We start from the raw sequence: 18,650 nt of genomic DNA, 5'->3' as shown, positions 1-18,650 counted from the left end.
TTATCTTTTTAAATCAAGACTTCAAAGTGATGGCAATTCTATCATATACCTTGTCAACCTATTCCAACGGCTAATTACCCTCACTGTTAATTTGATTTGATTCTCTAAAGGAACAAAGAAAAGCTGATCTTAAATCTTACACACAAGTCACAGATACCTATATAATTCAGATGAGTTTAATAACCATACAGCTTCCATATTAGCATGCAACTACATTTAGAATTCTGTTCTTCCATCAATGTGCATTAATAGGAAACACCCAAGTCATTCATTACACATCATTTTGAGTCTGGACCCCTCAGTAAACAATGTGGACAGTACTTCAAGGGAACACAGAGGAGAGGAATGGATGGATTTAAGAGGTTTATACATAGTCCATTTAAAATGTACTGACACCACAAAAACAAAACACACACAGACAAAAAAACTCAACCTTTTTACACTCACTATGCCAAATGCAGAGACTATATTCTTCAGTCCATACTTTGAAAGTCCACGTAGAAGTTGTCCTTCCACACACCTTTTTACAGGCAGTTTTTTGAGGGCTGCAGCTGGATCTTTAGTCTTTGCCCACTCTTCTCTGCATTTAACTAAATATCCTTTCTCAGCTGTAACAGTAATTTAAGATTAACAGTTTAACTGCAAAACAAAAAATTCAAGTTGATTTAAAATATTAATGTAGCTGAAAATCTCAGTGCAACTAGTGTGCTTATGTCTTAGTGAAAGTTATTTAAAAAAAAAAAAAAGAGCCAAAGTCTTCTAGATTCTCTACTGGAACAGCTGACTCATTTGTTAACCTGTCTTTAAAATGTAGTAGGAGTACAGGACTCATGACATGGCTAATTTAAAGCAAACGTACAAACATGTAAATATAAAGGGTTAAAGTACATTTAAAATATATTCCTGTTCAATAGGGTTGTTGGTACATAAATCCACCTATACAACCTAATGTTTACTCCCTTCTAATAAAACAACAAAGGAGTCTGGTGGCACCTTAAAGACTAACAGATTTATTTGGGCATAAGCTTTTGTGTGTAAAAAACTCACTTCTTCAGATGCAAAAAGATGAAGAAGTGAGGTTTTTACCTGCAAAAGCTTATGCCCAAATAAATCTGTTAGTCTTTAAGGTGCCACCAGACTCCTCGTTGTTTTTGTAGATACAGACTAACACGGCTACCCCCTGATACTTGATACCTTCTAATATGCATTCTGTGGCTAAAATGGAAGATGCCCTTTTGAGCACAGAATCATAGGACTCGAGAGGTCATCTAGTCCAGTCCCCTGCACTCATGGCAGGACTAAGTATTATCTAGACCATCCCTGACAGGTGTTTGTCTAACCTGCTCTTAAAAATCTCCAATGATGGAGATTCCACAACCTCCCTAGGCAATTTATTCCAGTGCTTAACCACCCTGACAGTTAGGAAGTTTTTCCTAATATCCAACCTAAACCTCCCTTCCAGCATGACTGTAAACCACTGATAACTACTCTCTGGGAACGATTTTCCAACCAATTATGCACCCACCTTATAGTAGCTCCATCTAGGTTGCATTTCCCTAGTTTGTTTATGAGAAGGTCATGCGAGACAGTATCAAAAAGTCAAGTCACTAAAGTCAAGATATAGCCGCCCCAGGCTGAGTTAACTTTTTTGCAGCTCTTTTCAGCCCAAGCGGAGTTGTGCTGCCAGGGAGTGGCAGATGGGAGACTGCTAAAGGCAGAGCTGATGCAGAGGTTCAGGTTGTGGGGTAGTTTTTCCATGGGAAAGGTAATCCTGCACAACTCACAACAAGATATTCAGGGAATCTCTACAAAGAAATCCCCACCAAGATACTCAGACAACAAGTCCCCTTCCGGTTGCTTTTTTACTACAGGAGGGGGTGATCCAGGCAATGAACAATGGTTTGTTGTTAAGAGCTCGCTGAAAGATTTTAAACAGAAAGGACAGTTCCACTACTGACAACGTTTACCGTATGCAAAAATGTGAATATCCATATGTACTTCAATTTAAAAAAGTTCAACTTCTCTCCATAAATACTGTTCTGTTCAATTATGTGTAAAGTGTTTCTTAGAACCTACCTCCAGGCCGTGGTTTTAATATTAAATCCATTACTTCATTCCAGTTGTTTTGTAGAATAGCTCTAAAATGAAACAGAAAAATGTATTAGCTATTATTAAAACAGGAACAGGTTTTAGGGATATATTTAAGTTCCCCGAAAACCAAAATATTCTGTAAATGTTACATTTCATCTACAGCCAATATTGTGCAAGACAACTGCTACTGCTGCTTACATAGATTCTGTTCCTGATGCTAATGTTAAATTTGACACACAATATCATGACAAACTTTACAGAGAGAAAAAAATAAAATTAAAAAAACATACGCAGATGTAACATGCTAAAATACAAATTTCAAAATATGATTCTTTAGTATACACAATAAAATCATCAATTATTAAAAAAACCCATACCTTCCAACTTGATATGTAGGAACAGCCGTGGTTCCAAATCTTTGCATTCCATAATAATTAATAAATCCAATTTCCCTGAGAGAGTGCATTGCTTGCTGTACTTGATCATCAGTTCCTGTTATATTTCTAATAACATACAAAATTATTTTTAAAAATCCACTCAACAGTAAAACCATCTCAAATTACAGCCATCAGATCAGTTCGAACTTGTACTCTTGTGCTCCTGAAAGCAGTCATTATCAGTGTTAAAAGTCAACATACATTGTATACTGCATTTCTAAATCCAGCAAGTTCCCTCCCCCACAGCTTAATTGAGAAAAGTTTCAGAGTAGTAGAAAAATAGTCTCAGATCCCCTGGTATTCTCCCTACTTTATAGCTGAAAAACTCTGACTTGATTAAGAAGCCCATCAATGGCAAAGTCCTGGCATATAGCAGCATTTTACCTGAGAACAACTGTGAAATGGTTCCCTTGCAGTTCTCCCAATTTCAGCGGATGGTTCTTGTAACTAAAATTTCCCAACTTAAAGTTCATCAAACATTTGTTCAAATGAGCAAGTCTTTGTGCAGTGATTCTAAAAAGAAAGGGGAAAAAAAGTGACCAAGCTACTCTCAGAAAAGCTCATAGATAAGTATTTATGGAGAGGCCAGAGTTTCAAGCTAAAACACTATTATAAGAAAGAGAGTATAATTCCCTTAGTTTCTCTGCTTTTTGTATATTGGCTCCAAAAATATTCTACATGAATCATCTAAAAGGATAGGGCACATTATTCTCAAGCCCCATCCTCACAAGAAAACTAATCCATTACTGACAAATCTATATCAACAACAAGTTTCCTGGGTTCTATGTTGGAAGATTGATTGGCAAAAAATGTTAATACAAAGTTATGGTTGCCCCATGCTCATTCATGCCCTTCCCTTTCCCATGGAATTGTGGGAGAACTTGTCTGTTCTTCTAAGTACACAAGGGGGCAGGGGAAATGTGGGAAGGTATTATCAGCATGAATGATTTAGCCTAAATCCTCACAGCAAAGTCAGCTTGTTACCAGCTTGAAAGCCTGAGGCTACAGCCGGAGTTCCCAAAATTTTTGCAAGCATGACCCCATTTTGATTAATTATTTCCTTCAAGCATCCTAGCATGGAGGACACCATTTTGTCCTCTGCACTGCATGACCTCATACTTATGGTGCATGCAAGGTCATACTGTGCAAAGGATGCCATTTTATAGAGCAAAATGGCGTCCCTCCATGCATCGTGACCTCACATGCACTGTAACATGCAAGGTCATGCTATGCAGAGAAAAATGGCATCCTCCGCACACTAGGGATTGCCAAGACTCCATCTGGGGTCATTATCCAGTTTGGGAACCGCTGACCCACAGCCCACAACAAGCCAGGTAGTCGGGGACTGAAAACACCACTAAACTTGAATGAGGGAGCTGTGTGTGTGGATGGAAGTGGGGTTCAGGATGACACCAAACTTAGCTCTGCAGTGAAGACAAACCCTTACAGATGCTACAGAATGCTTTGTGAACAGAGCACATAAGCACTATAGGACAAAGTTTTACACCTTCTAAGGCAGAACTCAGGTTTAGGTCACAAGGGATCTGACCACTGCGGAAAAATGCTGTGAATAAAAATGCTATCCCCCTGAACCTGTGTTTGAAAATGATTAAGCTGCTAGTACAGATGGGACAAAACTGTTTTCAAACACTTACAGAAAGCATGACGGAGTGGGTGGATCTAGGAATCCTTAGAGATTTCAGTGTACTGAACTGAGAATCAAGCATGCCGATCCCACTAATGGTTACAGGCATTGTATATGCCTTTACTTGAGCAGCAAGCTAAGCACATCCCCCACCCCCGGATGTCAATCCCACCTTTTACTTGTCTCTTTACAAGAAATTTAACTGGTATTGAGAAATGTTCAGTCTAACTGGAGAAGTGAATAATTTGTGGTTACAAGACAGAAGCAAGAAAACAAAGAATCCTAGAAGGAAGACATCAATTAATCATATTTCTGTACTCTGCTTTTTAAAATCTAGCTCTTCTGCCCTGCTACAGAAGCAACTGTCTAGTGCAGGGGTGGTCAAACTACGGCCCAGGGACCACATCTGGCCCTTCAGACGTTTTAATGCGGCCCTCGATCTCCCGCCGAGGAGCAGGGTCCGGGGCTTGTTTGCCATGGTTCCACGCGGCTCCCGGAAGCAGCGGCATGTCCCCCCTCCGGCTCCTATGCGCAGCAGCAGCCAGGGAGCTACACATGCTGCCCCCACCCCAAGTGCCGCTCCCGCAGCTTCCATTGGCCAGGAACTGCAGCCAATGGGAGCTGCAGGGACGACGCCTGCGGATAGGGCAGCACGCAGAGCTGTCTGGCCACACCTCCGCGTAGGAGCCAGAGGGGGGACATGCTGCTGCTTCCAAGTGCCACTCGGAGCCTGCACCCCAACCCCCTACCCCAGCCCTAATCCCCCTCCATCCCTCCAAACCCCTCAGTCCCAGCCCGGAGCATCCTCCTGCACCCCAAACCCTTTATCCCCAGCCCCCTCCCCCCCCCCCGAGCCCGCACCCCAACCCTCTGCCCCAGCCCAGAGCTCCCTCCCATACCCTGAACTCCTCATTTCTGGCCCCATCCCAGAGCCTACACCCCCAGCCGGAGCCCTCACCCCTCTCGCACCTCAACCCCCAATTTTGTGAGCATTCATGGCCCGCCATAAAATTTCCATACCCAGATGTGGCCCTTGGGCCAAAAAGTTTGCCCACGCCTGGTCTAGTGTTTCTGTCTCTCTCAAAGCTTCCATTCCAGTCTGACTGCTCAACAAACTATGTGCCCCTTTTCCTCCCAAGTTTTACACCTGAGAAATCCCTTGCCCAAAATCGCACATACCCTGGAACGGCAACCCGGGGCTGGACACCCACCCTCCTTTTGTGCAGATGCTCTGCAACAAAAGGAACCTCCAAGCTTTAAGTGCAGACAAATGTGAGTGCATCTTTGGCCAGGTCTACACTACAGAGTTTTGCTGGCATAACTATGTTGGTTAGGAGTGGGGGTGGAGGAATTAAAAAATTTATTAAAGCTAATGTTAAAAAAATTATATAGTACACAGGTTAAGAAAGGAGTGTCTGTACATCTGGGTATAGTGCTTAGATTATCCATAGATACAAATTTTGTTTTAAAAGTCATAAGATACATATAATGCATAATCAGCAATAACCCAAATTTAGATAAATAAATTTAATAATACAGTTTAGATATTAGCATCCAAGTAGTCCGGTACATTACTCATGACAAGTTATATAGAGAGTTGGTTGTAGAAAGCAAATATAGCAATGAGTGAAGATTGTCCCTCAGTAATTGAGAATTTAGGGTAGGGTGTCCATTTAAAAAAATACAATCCATGAGGAAAGTATTTCAGATACTTTCCTGACTGTGCTTCTCATTGGCACTCCAGCTCATCTCTCCCAGTATTGCCAATGTCCGGTGATGTGTTCTATGTAGATGTCCCTTGACCACCTGATAGCCATGAGTTGCCACATCAGCTGAGTGTAGCGCTGACCAATTCCGCATTCTCTCAACACCCAGTTGTTACCGGGGTCCCATGAGCCCAGAGCTCCAACGATCAGTGCGTGTGTCTGAACCTGGTAACCCTTGGCTCTCAAGGTTTTGGACAGAGGGGGCATATTTCTCCACCTTTCAAGCTTGGGGGTCACGGAAGGCCAGGGTTCTGTTCCCTAAAGGCACTGTGACATCCACTATCATGATCTTCTTCTGGTCCGCGTTGGTGATGACCATGTCCGGTCGCAGTTGACTGTCCATTCCAGGGATGGCACAGCTCACAGCCACTTTCCCTACGGGTGGCGGGATGCCTCTGACTAGCTGATCTTGGATGGCGTTATGTCGCAGCTGCCAGGCTCTGGAATGGGGCTTGCAGCTACACAAGACATGGAGTACTGTCTCATTGGCATAGCTACACTTCCTGCATCACTTGTCCCGATTCCCGTGGCCGACAGCACTGTTCAGTGGAACGCAGTTGAGCCGGGTCCTGTAGATGAACCTCCAGTCGGCAAATCAGGTGAAGCTGCCCCTGGTGAGGAAGTGGTTGCTGGCGTCCCAGTTGCACATCACCATGAATGCCTTGGAATCATAGAATATCAGGGTTGGAAGGGATCTCAGGAGGTCACCTAGTCCAACACCTCCCCCCACCCCCAGCTCAAAGCAGGACCAATCCCCAACTAAATCATCCCAGCCAGGGCTTTGTCAAGCCTGACCTTAAAAACCTCGAAGGAAGGAGATTACACCACCTCCCTAGGTAACTCATTCCAGTGCTTCACCACCCTCCTAGTGAAAAAGTTTTTCCTAATATCCAACCTAAACCTCCCACACTGCAACTTGAGACCATTACTCCTTGTTCTGTCATCTGGTACCACTGAGAACAGTCTAGATCCATCCTCTTTGGAACCCCCTTTCAGGTAGTTGAAAGCAGCTATCAAATCCCCCCTCATTCTTCTCTTCTGCAGACAAAACAATCCCAGTTCCCTCAGCCTCTCCTCATAAGTCATGTGCTCCAACCCCCTAATCATTTTTGTTGCCCTCAGAACACAGTACTCCAGATGAGGCCTCACCAATGTCGAATAGAGGGGAATGATCACGTCCCTCGATCTGCTGGCAATGCCCCTACTTATACAGCCCAAAATTCCGTTAGCCTTCTTGGCAACAAGGGCACACTGTCGACTCATATCCAGCTTCTCGTCCACTGTAACCCCGAGGTCCTTTTCTACAGAACTGCTGCCTAGCCATTCGGCCCCTAGTCTGTAGCAGTGCATGGGATTCTTCCGTCCTAAGTGCAGGACTCTGCACTTGTCCTTGTTGAACCTCATCAGATTTCTTTTGGCCCAATCCTCTAATTCAGTGGTCCACAACGCGGTGCCTGTGGGCACCATGGCGCCCGCCAGGGCATCTATGTGCGCCCGCATACTGGCTGGAAGACTAGCATCCGCCGAAATGCCGCCGAGAAGCGGCAATGTCAAGAGGCATCGCCGCCAAAATGCCGCCGAGAAGCAGTGTCATTAAAAGGCATTTTCGGCGGCATTTCAGCGGCGATGCCTCTTGATGACACTGCTTCTCAGAGGCATTTTGGCAGCAGCGCCTCTTGACGTTGCCGCTTCTCAGTGGCATTTCGGCGGATGCTTGTCCGCCAGCCACAGTCCTCAGTGGCTCGTCGTCCGGCGCCTGCCAAATGGAAAAGATTGGGGACCACTGCTCTAATTTGTCTAGGTCCCTCTGTATCCTATCCCTACCCTCCAGTGTATCTACCACTCCTCGCAGTTTAGTGTCATCTGCAAACTTGCTGAGGGTGCAATCCACGCCATCCTCCAGCTCATTAATGAAGATATTGAACAAAACCAGTCCCAGGGCCAACCCTTGGGGCACTCCGCTTGATACCGGCTGCCAACTAGTCATGGAGCCATTGATCACTACCTGTTGAGCCTGACGATTTAGCCAGCTTTCTATCCACCTTATAGTCCATTCATCCAGCCCATACTTCTTTAACTTGCCGGCAAGAATAAATCAAAAGCTTTGCTAAAGTCAAGGTATAACACATCCACTGCTTTCCCCTCATCCAAAGACCCAGTTATCTCGTCTTAGAAGGCAATTAGGTTAGTCAGGCATGACTTGCCCTTGGTGAATCCATGCTGACTGTTCCTGATCACTTTCCTCTCCTCTAAGTGCTTCAGAATTGATTCCTTGAGGACCTGCTCCATGATTTTTCCAGGGACTGAGGTGAGGCTGACTGGCCTATAGTTCCCCGGATCCTCCTCCTTCCTTTTTTTTTAAAGATGGGCACTACATTAGCCTTTTTCCAGTCATCCGGGACCTCCCATGATCGCCATGAATTTTCAAAGCCTTTTTCAAAGGTTTGGCTTATGTTTCAGGTTTTCCACGTATTGGCTGCAGATGGGATCCTTCAGGGTCCTCTCCAGCGTGGTTCTAGCTTTCGGAGTGAGGATTGCGTGCTCTGCATTCTTCACCTGTGGCACAAGGACTCCCAGCTCCTGGCATTCCTTGCACCACGTCCAGCAGCAGCAGATACGCTTCTCCAGTTGTCGCATAGCATTGTGGGCACGAGTCCAGAGCGAAGCAAAATCTCCCCGGACTCTTTCAAATTTGCCTTCCAATGAGCTGCTCAGGTAGGTGGCGACATCTTGATTGAAGGGGGTCCTGACGATTCGCTTCTTGATGACATCCAGCATGGCAGTTTCTGCAATGTTCCTCACCAAGACGTCCGGGCACATCAGAAGTGATCACTTCAATGTCGCACAGATCACCATACCAGGAACGTTGGCGCTGCCCTGCCTGTGCGAGATGTACACCAGTTCATTGCTGGCTCTCTGGGGAAGAAACATCCACTTCTTCACTAGCTGCCTGGTGATGCTGTCTGCCTTGTTCAGAGGTACCTTCACCACAGCAGATTCCCTCAGGACGAATGAGATACAGGGGATCAGGAAGGTGTTCAAGGCGTTGATCTTCTGCCATGGTGCCAGTAGGGAGGAGTTGATCCTGGCCACATCTCATAGGATCTCCGCAATAGTATCCTCAGGTGTCTGCTGGATATGGAAACCCGTGGGCATGCCGAGATGTTGGTATGCTTGCCCATCCTTGAGGAAGATCATAGGTTCATCCTTGATCTGAAAAGGCATCATCTGGACCGAGTCCCTTCTACTGCCATCGATATGCAGGGTTGCACACTTCCTAGCATTGAAGCGGAGTCCCATCGAGTTGACAGCCTGGCTGGTGATGTTGAGCATTTGTTGGAGACACTCCAGGTTGTCTGCGATCAGGACCAGATTGTCTGCGTAGGCCAGGATATTCACGCTGTTGCCATACAGGTCGAAACTGGCTAAACTGCTGGAGATGGCTCGAATGAGCAGCTGCATGGCTAAGTTGAAAACGATGGGGCTGATGGGACAACCTTGCTTCACGACACTATGGATAGGAATTTCAGATGTCTCTCCTTCCATGGAGCGGGTGGTGGTGGTGCAGCCTTCAGAAAGTTCTCAGATCAGCTGGAGAAAGTTTTCAGGCATCCCGAACTCTTGCAGCATGGCAAAAATGTGCTGGTGAGGCATCAATCCAAAAGCATTAGCCAGGTCAAGCCACACTATGGCACATTGCTTCCGTGCCCTCCTGGCTGTGTGGATGAGAGTCTGAAGGACAAAGTTGTGTTCGTAACAACCTTCGCACAACATGAAGCCTTTCTGGATGGAGCTGATGTCTCCTCCATTCACAAACCAGTCTATGATCCTAGCCACGAGGCAGCTGGCATACAGTTTGTACATGGTGAAATAGAGAGAGATGGGTCTCCAGTTGCTGGGCTCGTCTCACTCACCTTTCTTGTAAACGAGCAACATCATAGATTTCTCCCAGAAGCTTGGGGTACGGCAGAATTGGGGTCTCGTTTTTTCAGGATGTTATAGCGAATGCCATCTTTTCCAGGGGCTGTGGTTTTGGTCTTTGTAAGTCTGGTCATTACTTCCTGTGATGTGAAGTCTTGTTCCAGGTCCCCTGCTCAGTCAATGAGGGGTAGAGGATGAAGGCACCCTGGACGCTGCATGTCGTTCTGAGCTAAGCGGTCGAACACACCCTTAAAGTACAAGAATAGTCTCTCCGACAGAACTAATCAGACTTGTAAACAACATAGCTATTCTGGCAAAAAGCCCCCTAGGGAGACACGTCTTATACTGGCAAAAAGTCATTATAAGATGCATCTCCACTAGGGGGCTTTGCTGGTACAGCTATACCAGCAGAACTAATGTAGTATAAAGATAAGCCCTTTAATTCTTTCTATGGGGAGTTTCATCCTGGGTGCTTATTCATCAACAGCCCTCAATGTGCAAGTTATCGCCACCTTTCACCATTGCACACAAAATAACTTGTCAAAGGTAATTTACTAGAACATTTAACAATTGGTCCCAAAGAAACACCATCTCACTTCAGTGCAGGATCAACAGGCTCTAGGGATCTCTCAGGACTCAATCTAGAATATGTATGATCATCAGTTCATGCACTTGTTCTTTAAAGTGTGGGGTTCATCAGATGGACCCACAAATTATTTATCTGCACCCTCAAGCAGGTAATCTCATTTAACCAGATTGTATGGTGTACTCTGTTCAGTTGTGTGTGTGTGTATATATATGAACACGTGTATACATACCAAATTGTAACAGCTGAATAACATAATTGGTCTTCTCTACAGAGATCAGTTTGGGAACCTCTAGTTTAAATTTAAGAGTCCCACAGTTATTGAATGGGGTTGCAAAAAGCCACAAAACAGTCATGACATGGTCTCCAAATGTTGCATTGTAATAAATGTATCCACACAAGGCTGCTATATTGTGGTACATCTTCATTTTTTGATGCAATATTACAATGCAATGCCAAAGAACCGCACCATTGTTTTGTGATTTTCGGAGACTCCATCCAATTGCATCTCTCCCTCCTAGGTTACTTCTGGGAGTACATTACAGCAGAACACCAGCTCGGCTATAGTGAAGGTTAAGACCAGCTTCCTGTTTAAAACTAGATTCTAAGTGCTCTAAAATCTGCAGAGATAGTAAGTTATACTGACCTAAGTGCCAGTATAGATAGTTTCTCCCACCAACATAGCTACCACCTCTCACGGAGGCAGGGGTTATTAAGCTGTCAGAAGAGTTCTCTCCTGTCAGCATAGAGCATCTTCACCAAAAGCACTACAGCAGTGTAGCTGTGCCACTGAAAATGATGTAGTTCTCACTACTATGTCTACGCTACAACTATCTAAACAATCATTAACTACTAACACTTCTCTTCTGTTCCAAAAGAAAAAAGGGGGGGGGGGAGTGGGGGAGAGAGGGGCAAATTAAATGGTAAAAAAAATAATAATAATAATTAAACAACCAAAACACTTTGTTAATGCAGAGATAAGGTTGCCGGAGATAACTCATGCCCTCCCAGAACGTGAATCCAGTCAAGCTCTAACTTCTGAAAACCCAGCACACACGGAGTTAAGGTAAATGCCCATGTAACCTTAACTCTGTCCTCTGCGCAGCATATCACCTAAACCTAGACTTTCCCCTACCTGTGAATTTAATGATAGACTGCTCTCATCTCCCACCTCATTACTAGCAATACCCATAGCAAGCAGGCTGTAGTGCCCTGCTACTGACACCACCTACGCAATTCTGTATCGAAATGATGCGGACTAGAGCCTCAGGTACACATGAGCCTCTTTCCTTTGATAATACACTGTGGAAAGAGGGAGGGGCTCAGACCCAGATCTTCTGATATCAGAGACCAAACTGTCCCACCTACCTCCTCCACCATTCAGTACAGCTATGGCTACGACTAACACAGTAATTCCCAGTAGCTATTGCCAGCTCCAGCGTGGGGCACAGTTAAGGTTATGTGGCATTTACCCCAACACTGTATTTCCTGGTTTTCAGGAGTTTTGCCAAACTTAATGTTCTGGAAGGGCACAAGCGGTTACCAGCAACCTTACCTCGGTGTTAAAGTTTTTACCATTTAATCAAGGAAGGAGCTGTTCCTCCTCATTCTTTCTTCACCTTGGAGCAAGGAGCAGTTCTGGTTCTCCTTCCTGAATGCTCAGAGGGAATTGGATGGGGAGGGAAGAAGATGGGATCCCAGTGACAGGGTGGATCACATTAACAACAGATAGGTGGGTCCCACACCACCACTCAGCATCCTTCTGATATCTTGCAAGGGTAATATAGCATGGGAGCAGTCCTGTGATCAACTCTCTGTTCACTGTGTCTCCGATCAGGTGCAGCTCCAGTCAGACCAATGGACCCCATGCAACCTACATATCACTCAAAAGCTGTAGCCTGAGTACCACCGGTTTTACAAGATAAACAGTTACTGTATAACTCTTCGTGAAATAAAAGGGTTCCATAGTATCAACAACATTAACGTTTAGTGACTGTGGTCCTGATTCGGTAAAGTGACTAGAGCACATGGTTAAGTGCATTGCTGAATCAGGACCTGACTCTGCAACTTCTGTTTAACATGCAATAGTGTTTTCTCCTTGTAAAGCTAATCTACCTTAAACAAAGTCCATGCTATTGATGAACAAAATAAAGAGTGCACATACGATATTTAATAAACCAACATGTTTTACGTGTGCTACAAGATTCTTAAATGTTTATTAAGACAGCCAAGTTACCTTGTTATAAGAATTTACTTGCAACATATTTTCACTTACCTAAGAACAGCAATCTCTTGAACTGTAATAGCTCTTTTATCTTTGGTCCCCATGTAGGAAAATATATTTGGCTTAACTCTTAAAAAAAACAAAAACAGTTATGAAAATTTTAGATTTTATACTGAAGGAAAGTTACCATATAATTTTGTTAGCAAATACGGTAGAATCTCAGAGTCACGAACACTCGGGAATGGAGGTTGTTCATAACTCTGAAATGTTTGTAACTCTGAACAAAACGTTAAGGTTGTTCTTTCAAAAGTTTACAACTTAACATTGACTTAATACAGCTTTGCTGCTGCTTTTAACCATCTTAATTTAAATTAAACAAGCACAGAAACAGTTTCCTTGCCTTGTCAAATCTTTTCTTAAACTTTCCCTTTTTTTTTTTTTTTGTCGTTTACATTTAACACAGTACTGTACAGTATTTGGGGGATGTGGGTGTGGGTCTGCCTGCTGTCTGATTGACCTGTCAGTTTGAAACTCTAGTGTTCGTAACGCTAAGATTCTACTTTACTGCCTATACGCAAGTGGACTCCTTTATGACTGTTATTGTCACTTTTACTTTGAATAATTGGGGGGGGGGGTGTATAAAGTAAAAAAATTCAATGGAATAATGCACAACAATCAATCGCTATTTAAAAAAACCCTCAGTGCATGCCTATTTTTCTGTGTGAAATTCAAATAGTGCATTTATCTCTATGTGCAGCTATCTGTATACTGAACACATACTCATGTAAGATGTAGTCGGTGCACTTCAATATTGTTCCGTTTCCGTAACTGTTTCTTTCCCTCTCAACATTATCATTTTCCTTTGCACTCCATGCAGAATAAGAGAAATGCTGCTGTCAGTAGATTCCCTGCTATCCCACTTGTGCGTACCAGGTGGTAGCACTATTGCCTTTACATGCATATTCTTTATCAAGCTCTGCATGAACCGCTAGAGTAGTATGTTCCCAGGCATCCTGTTTTTCAAATACAAGTACCACCTTCACCACAGTGGTACTGATTTCTCAGAGCCAAACATTCATAAACTTAGATTGTGAACTCACACTTATAAAACAACTAGTGAATAGTATCACTGATGGGGGTGGGAGGACAAAAAACACAAAGACTTGCTTGGCCACAAAGAAAGGCAGAAAGCCAAGGCTTATGTGACTGGCGAATCCCTCACAGCAAGCAAAGGGAGACTTGTCACCACCTACCTTTCAGAGAAAAAGGAGTTACAATGATTAGGACAGGACAAAGAAAGGAAGATCAGTTACAGCTTGTCTACACATGGAGCTATTGTGTTTTAAAGTTTACACCCTACCTTAATCTGAACTAACTGCACCAAATGCAGTGGCTATAAGAACTGATTTGCATATGAATGACCACAACAATATTTTTAAGTACATCCACTGTATGTTTGGACAACTGCACATTTAAAATCCTTAAAGTAAAAGATATGCTGCATGGCCTGGTCTTCACTGGGGCTTGGTCTACACTAAAAAGTTAGGTAGACCCAGCTACATCACTCAGGAGTGTGAAAAATAGTTAAGCCGATCTAACCCTGGCGTGGACAGTGCTAAATCAACCGAAGAATTGTTCCATCGACCTAGCTACTGCCGCTCAGGAAGGTGGATTACCTACACCAATGGGAGAACCTCTCCCATTGGGCTAGGTAGCGTCTACACTCAAGTGCCACAGCAATGCAGCTGCAGCACTGCAACTGGGCCGCTGTACTGTTTCAAGTATAAACAAGTCCTGAGAATAAAAGTGCATACTTAACTTCAGTTAAGAATACACCAACTCAAGTTGAAATCCTAGTGAATACAAGACAGTTTGTAGTCTTCACACAAGTTAGGAGGTCAAACACACATCTTTCCCTCAGTGAAGACCAGGCCTGAAAGCATGCCTGAAAGTATGCCATTTTTGATTATTTAGAACTATTTTCTTAACATAGAGAAGCATTTCAAATTTGACCTTCTAAAACAAAAATATTTTGCAGTTACTAAATATATTGTGATAATACATTTCCTGTGTGGTTTTGGCATAAGGATTTTAAAGCAGAATGTTTACATTAAATATTTAGTTGTTTTTATTGTGTCTGAAAGCAACCAAGTAATATTCTTACCTTAAAAATTTTGATAGTACATTAATAGCATCCATTGTATCCTTGTTTTCCTTGTATAATACAAAGTGGCAGTAGCTTCCCCTAGATTTTGGCCATGAATGTTTTCTTGGATCTTTAAAACAAAGAGTTAAGACATACAAAAGGACAATTTGTAAACTATGTTATCAGTTGTTATTCTCTTTTGCAAACAGGGTTCATTTACTTGCCACAGTAGTTTCCATTTTCAAACAAACATGTGACTCTCAATGACTTCAATTAGCTTCCATCTGCTTCTTTCTTAAGAAAATAAAAGTACTGAATGGAAAAAGTTGGTCCAGTAAAAGATTACCTCACCCACCTTTTTTCTCTGGCAGTTATGAAGTATGAAAAAATGCACTTTCTGCAGATCCACTGTGGTGTAAATTTATACTGCAATAAAAGATTTTAGCCATGTGACTTACACAAACATTACCAGGAGTTGCATGACAAAAGAAAGTGTCCTCCTGTTGGAATATTTTCCCAGTGGTTTATTTGTTGCCACAGCCCCAATCTCATTCCGACTGAAGTAAATCCAAGTTTTACCCGTGACTTCACTTTGAACAACATCCAGCATTTTGGGTTTGATGCAATGCTTGCTGAACCAAATGGGAAGACTCCACTGGTCATTGGATCAAGCAAGCCCTTTATATTCTTCACAAAAAAGCAAACTATGTTATTTTAAGGATTGCATTAATAATGTATTATTTATTTCTACAGCATTGTGCATGCAACACTAGAGCTTGGGTTATAACATATACAAATTTTAAGGGCTTTATAATTGGTAAGAATTCACTTTGAGATGAAGTTTGGTAACAAAGTCTCACAAGGGAGTTAAATTTGGGACAATTTTCTAAATTAATGAATAAGTCAAGCTCACCTTGGGTATTTTCAAGTTATGTAATGTGTCTCTAGTCTAAAATATGGTTCATTATATTGTTTAATCACTTTTGGTTTCATAGAAAGGGAAACAAGACTGTCAAAATATTAAAAAGTCATTACTGCACAGTAACATTTTCGAAGATAAATATGCATTGCATAATCATCTATCATTGTAGGCCCAATCCTTCTCCTAGAGAGGCCAACAAGAGTATGGCAATTGACTTCAGTGGGAGTAGGAACAGGCCCTTTGAGGTTGTTTTTTTAATAAAGGCACATAAGGAAATTAAATACTAAAAACTAACAGCTTGTCTAAATGAGAAAGTTTTACACATATAAAACCACCATGTGGACACTCTCGTATAAAAGTGTCTTTTTCATTTGATCTTAAACCCCTTCCCAGGCAACAAAAGCTAAATTAAAAAAGTACTCTTATTCCAGTATAAGGGTGTCCACATGTGGGGAGGAAGATAATAAATAATAATAATAATAATCTTTGTTTAAATTAACATTTTAGGTTATACTGAAATATACTTATCTCCTGTAGGGAAGGCCTCAGTTTAAAATATGGATTTTTTTTTTTTTTGATAAAAAATTACTAAAGCCAGAAAGAAGAGTTGGTGTTTCTTTTTAAGGAAGCAATATCATCAGCCCTAACTCCTCACTGAAAAATAACTCCTCATATGGAGTACTACAATATTCAGAGAGAACACAAGCAGAGTTGTCTCTATCTCCCTTGGGAAAAAAAAATACCAGGAACATTTGTATGCAAACCATGGACTGTACTGGCCATCAATGTTTAAGCGAAGTCTCCACTGAAACCAAAAAATTGTTCATAATATTAACGATATGGTCCACAGTCTTTTTGTTAGGAGTTCACTGGCTCCTACTTATTCTCCTTCTGAAGTCATCCATCAACTGTGATCTCAATTTACTCTTGTACAAATTATAACTTTAAAGTAGCAAATTAGGTTTAAAGAACAAAGCTTGCACAAAAATTTCTGTCATTAAAATAGGGCAAGGGGAAAAAACAAATAAAGTGATTCACAGGGAGAATCATTTCCAAGTTGAAAGTTTCTTCACAATGCATCGATTGCTCAATTTTACACTTTCATTTGGATTTCTTTCAAAAACACCAGCTCTGATCAAAACTAAAGTAAGGCAACCCAGGAACCTAGGCACACACCATGCCATCTGCTACTACAACCCCATGTCCGTGCCATGGTCCCATCCATCCCACTTAAGAGAGGTGGTGGCTGGAGTCCCTCTTTCCCCTGCCAGAGAAGCAGGGATGGTACCAGAGCCCACAATACTTACCCCCACAGCCAGTGTCTCTCTACTTTGATAGGTGGGTGGAGCTGCCTCCACTCTCTTTCTCCTGCTACACATACAGTCCTCTGCTGGGGTGGTGTTGTCACAGCCTCCCAGATCAATGGGTCTTGGAGTCAACGCCCCATTGAGATGAATAAGACAATTCATACCTCTCAGAGGTATTGCTTCAGGCTATCTGCACATTCAGGCAGACATTGCTGCATCACTTATTCTTGATTTATGTTTTCAAGCTTTTTATTGCAACCACAAGGGCTAAAACCCATGAATCTTAGATCCTGATGTAAAACTCACATGACTCTGGGAATTGGGATTCTAAACATAGAACTATGAAGTGAAATCCTGCCTTACTGACGCCAAGGAGAGTTTCACCATTGATTTCAATGAGGCCAGGATCTCACCCATCATCCCTATGCCTTAATCCAGCCCTGGTCCTGACCTTGCAAGCCATTCCATGTGGGTGGACTACTGGGTCCACACCAACTGACTTGCAAGACAGAAGCCTATAACTGCATGTGTGAAGGGTGCAGCGCCAGCCTCGTCACTTTCTGTCAAAACTTAACGTTGCTTATACATAGATTTTATATTTAATTCTTGTTAGTTTGGCCAATGCCTTCACTATTTAGTGTGTCTGAATGGTTGGCATTTCATTTTACCACCATGAAATACCAACATATCTTACCTGTTGCAGTTCTGACCTCTGTCCCAATGTATAGCATAAAGAGCACAAAAGAGCAGTGTTTAATTTTTAGACTATTGAAGGGTTTTAGAGGTGAACATGCAGGTTTATGGTTATGATTGTTTATGCTGTAGACTTCTATAGCATCCAACAATTATGTGGTTGGTGACAGTGATTTAGATGGTTATGCGATGGAATCGTGCAGAGGCAAACAGTAAATATACGGAAAGTTTCAATCAGAGGTACAACAAACTTCACCATGGACAATGATGGACAGCACTGCCAACAAGTTACTGAGGTAATAAGTCCATGCCTGAAGTCCTCTAAATACCACACATACAAAAGCACTTGCAATTTAGTGAGTTAGAAAACATTCTTGTAACCCTTATCCCCACAAGCATACCTCATCATGTTTCTCATGTAAGAATAGATTATTAAATATTTCAAGTGTTTCTTGCCCACTGACCACATTCAGGATTAAGTCCCCCATGTGTTAGTCACTGCACATATGCAAGATTTAGATATAGTCCATGTCCCAAAGAGCCTATAGTCCAGTATCCCCATTCTGCAAGCATTTATGCATGTTGAGTAATATTTTGCACATGGGTAGTCACTGAACTTACATATGTAAGTATGTTTGTGGGATCAGGGCCTAAGAAACTAAGTTTAATACACATTAAGTCCTACTGCATCGTATGAAGTTATCCAGAAAAGATTTTTCCTCTAAAGAAATACTTTTTTTTTTTTTTTAAATGGACGCCAGTTAAAATCTACCAATCCTATTTGTAAGGTACCTTTTAGTTATACTTGTTCAACTTAATACATGTACCTTGTTGTAACAACGGTTAAGGAACATAAACATCAGCAGGGCAAACTGAGGAAGACCATTATAACCCAAAGGAGAACAAGATTTG

At 42.5% G+C, this 18,650-nt stretch overlaps 1 protein-coding gene across 10 annotated transcripts in view; it reads right to left on the bottom strand.

Moving 5' to 3' along the window:
• Nucleotides 1–18,650, bottom strand: part of PUS7 (pseudouridine synthase 7) — a 45,722-nt gene that overhangs the window by 7,225 nt on the left and 19,847 nt on the right. For 5 of the 10 annotated variants that reach the window (XM_005292374.4, XM_042848603.2, XM_005292372.5 and 2 more), the window contains 7 exons: nt 17,740–17,757; nt 14,835–14,946; nt 12,722–12,799; nt 2,913–3,041; nt 2,469–2,594; nt 2,077–2,138; nt 448–608 (listed from right to left, as the gene is read on the bottom strand). In XM_005292374.4, the coding sequence (XP_005292431.1) occupies nt 448–608; nt 2,077–2,138; nt 2,469–2,594; nt 2,913–3,041; nt 12,722–12,799; nt 14,835–14,946; nt 17,740–17,757 (686 nt within the window). The remainder of the gene's footprint in view (nt 1–447; nt 609–2,076; nt 2,139–2,468; nt 2,595–2,912; nt 3,042–12,721; nt 12,800–14,834; nt 14,947–17,739; nt 17,758–18,650) is intronic. The other 5 variants (XM_065554039.1, XM_065554022.1, XM_065554043.1 and 2 more) reach the window with 1 other exon arrangement.

The sequence above is a fragment of the Chrysemys picta genome, chromosome 1 (genome assembly GCF_011386835.1).
Source record: "Chrysemys picta bellii isolate R12L10 chromosome 1, ASM1138683v2, whole genome shotgun sequence".
Lineage (NCBI taxonomy): Eukaryota > Metazoa > Chordata > Testudines > Emydidae > Chrysemys > Chrysemys picta.
Note: the sequence above shows the minus strand (reverse complement) of the source record. Positions and strands in the feature narration are given on the sequence as shown.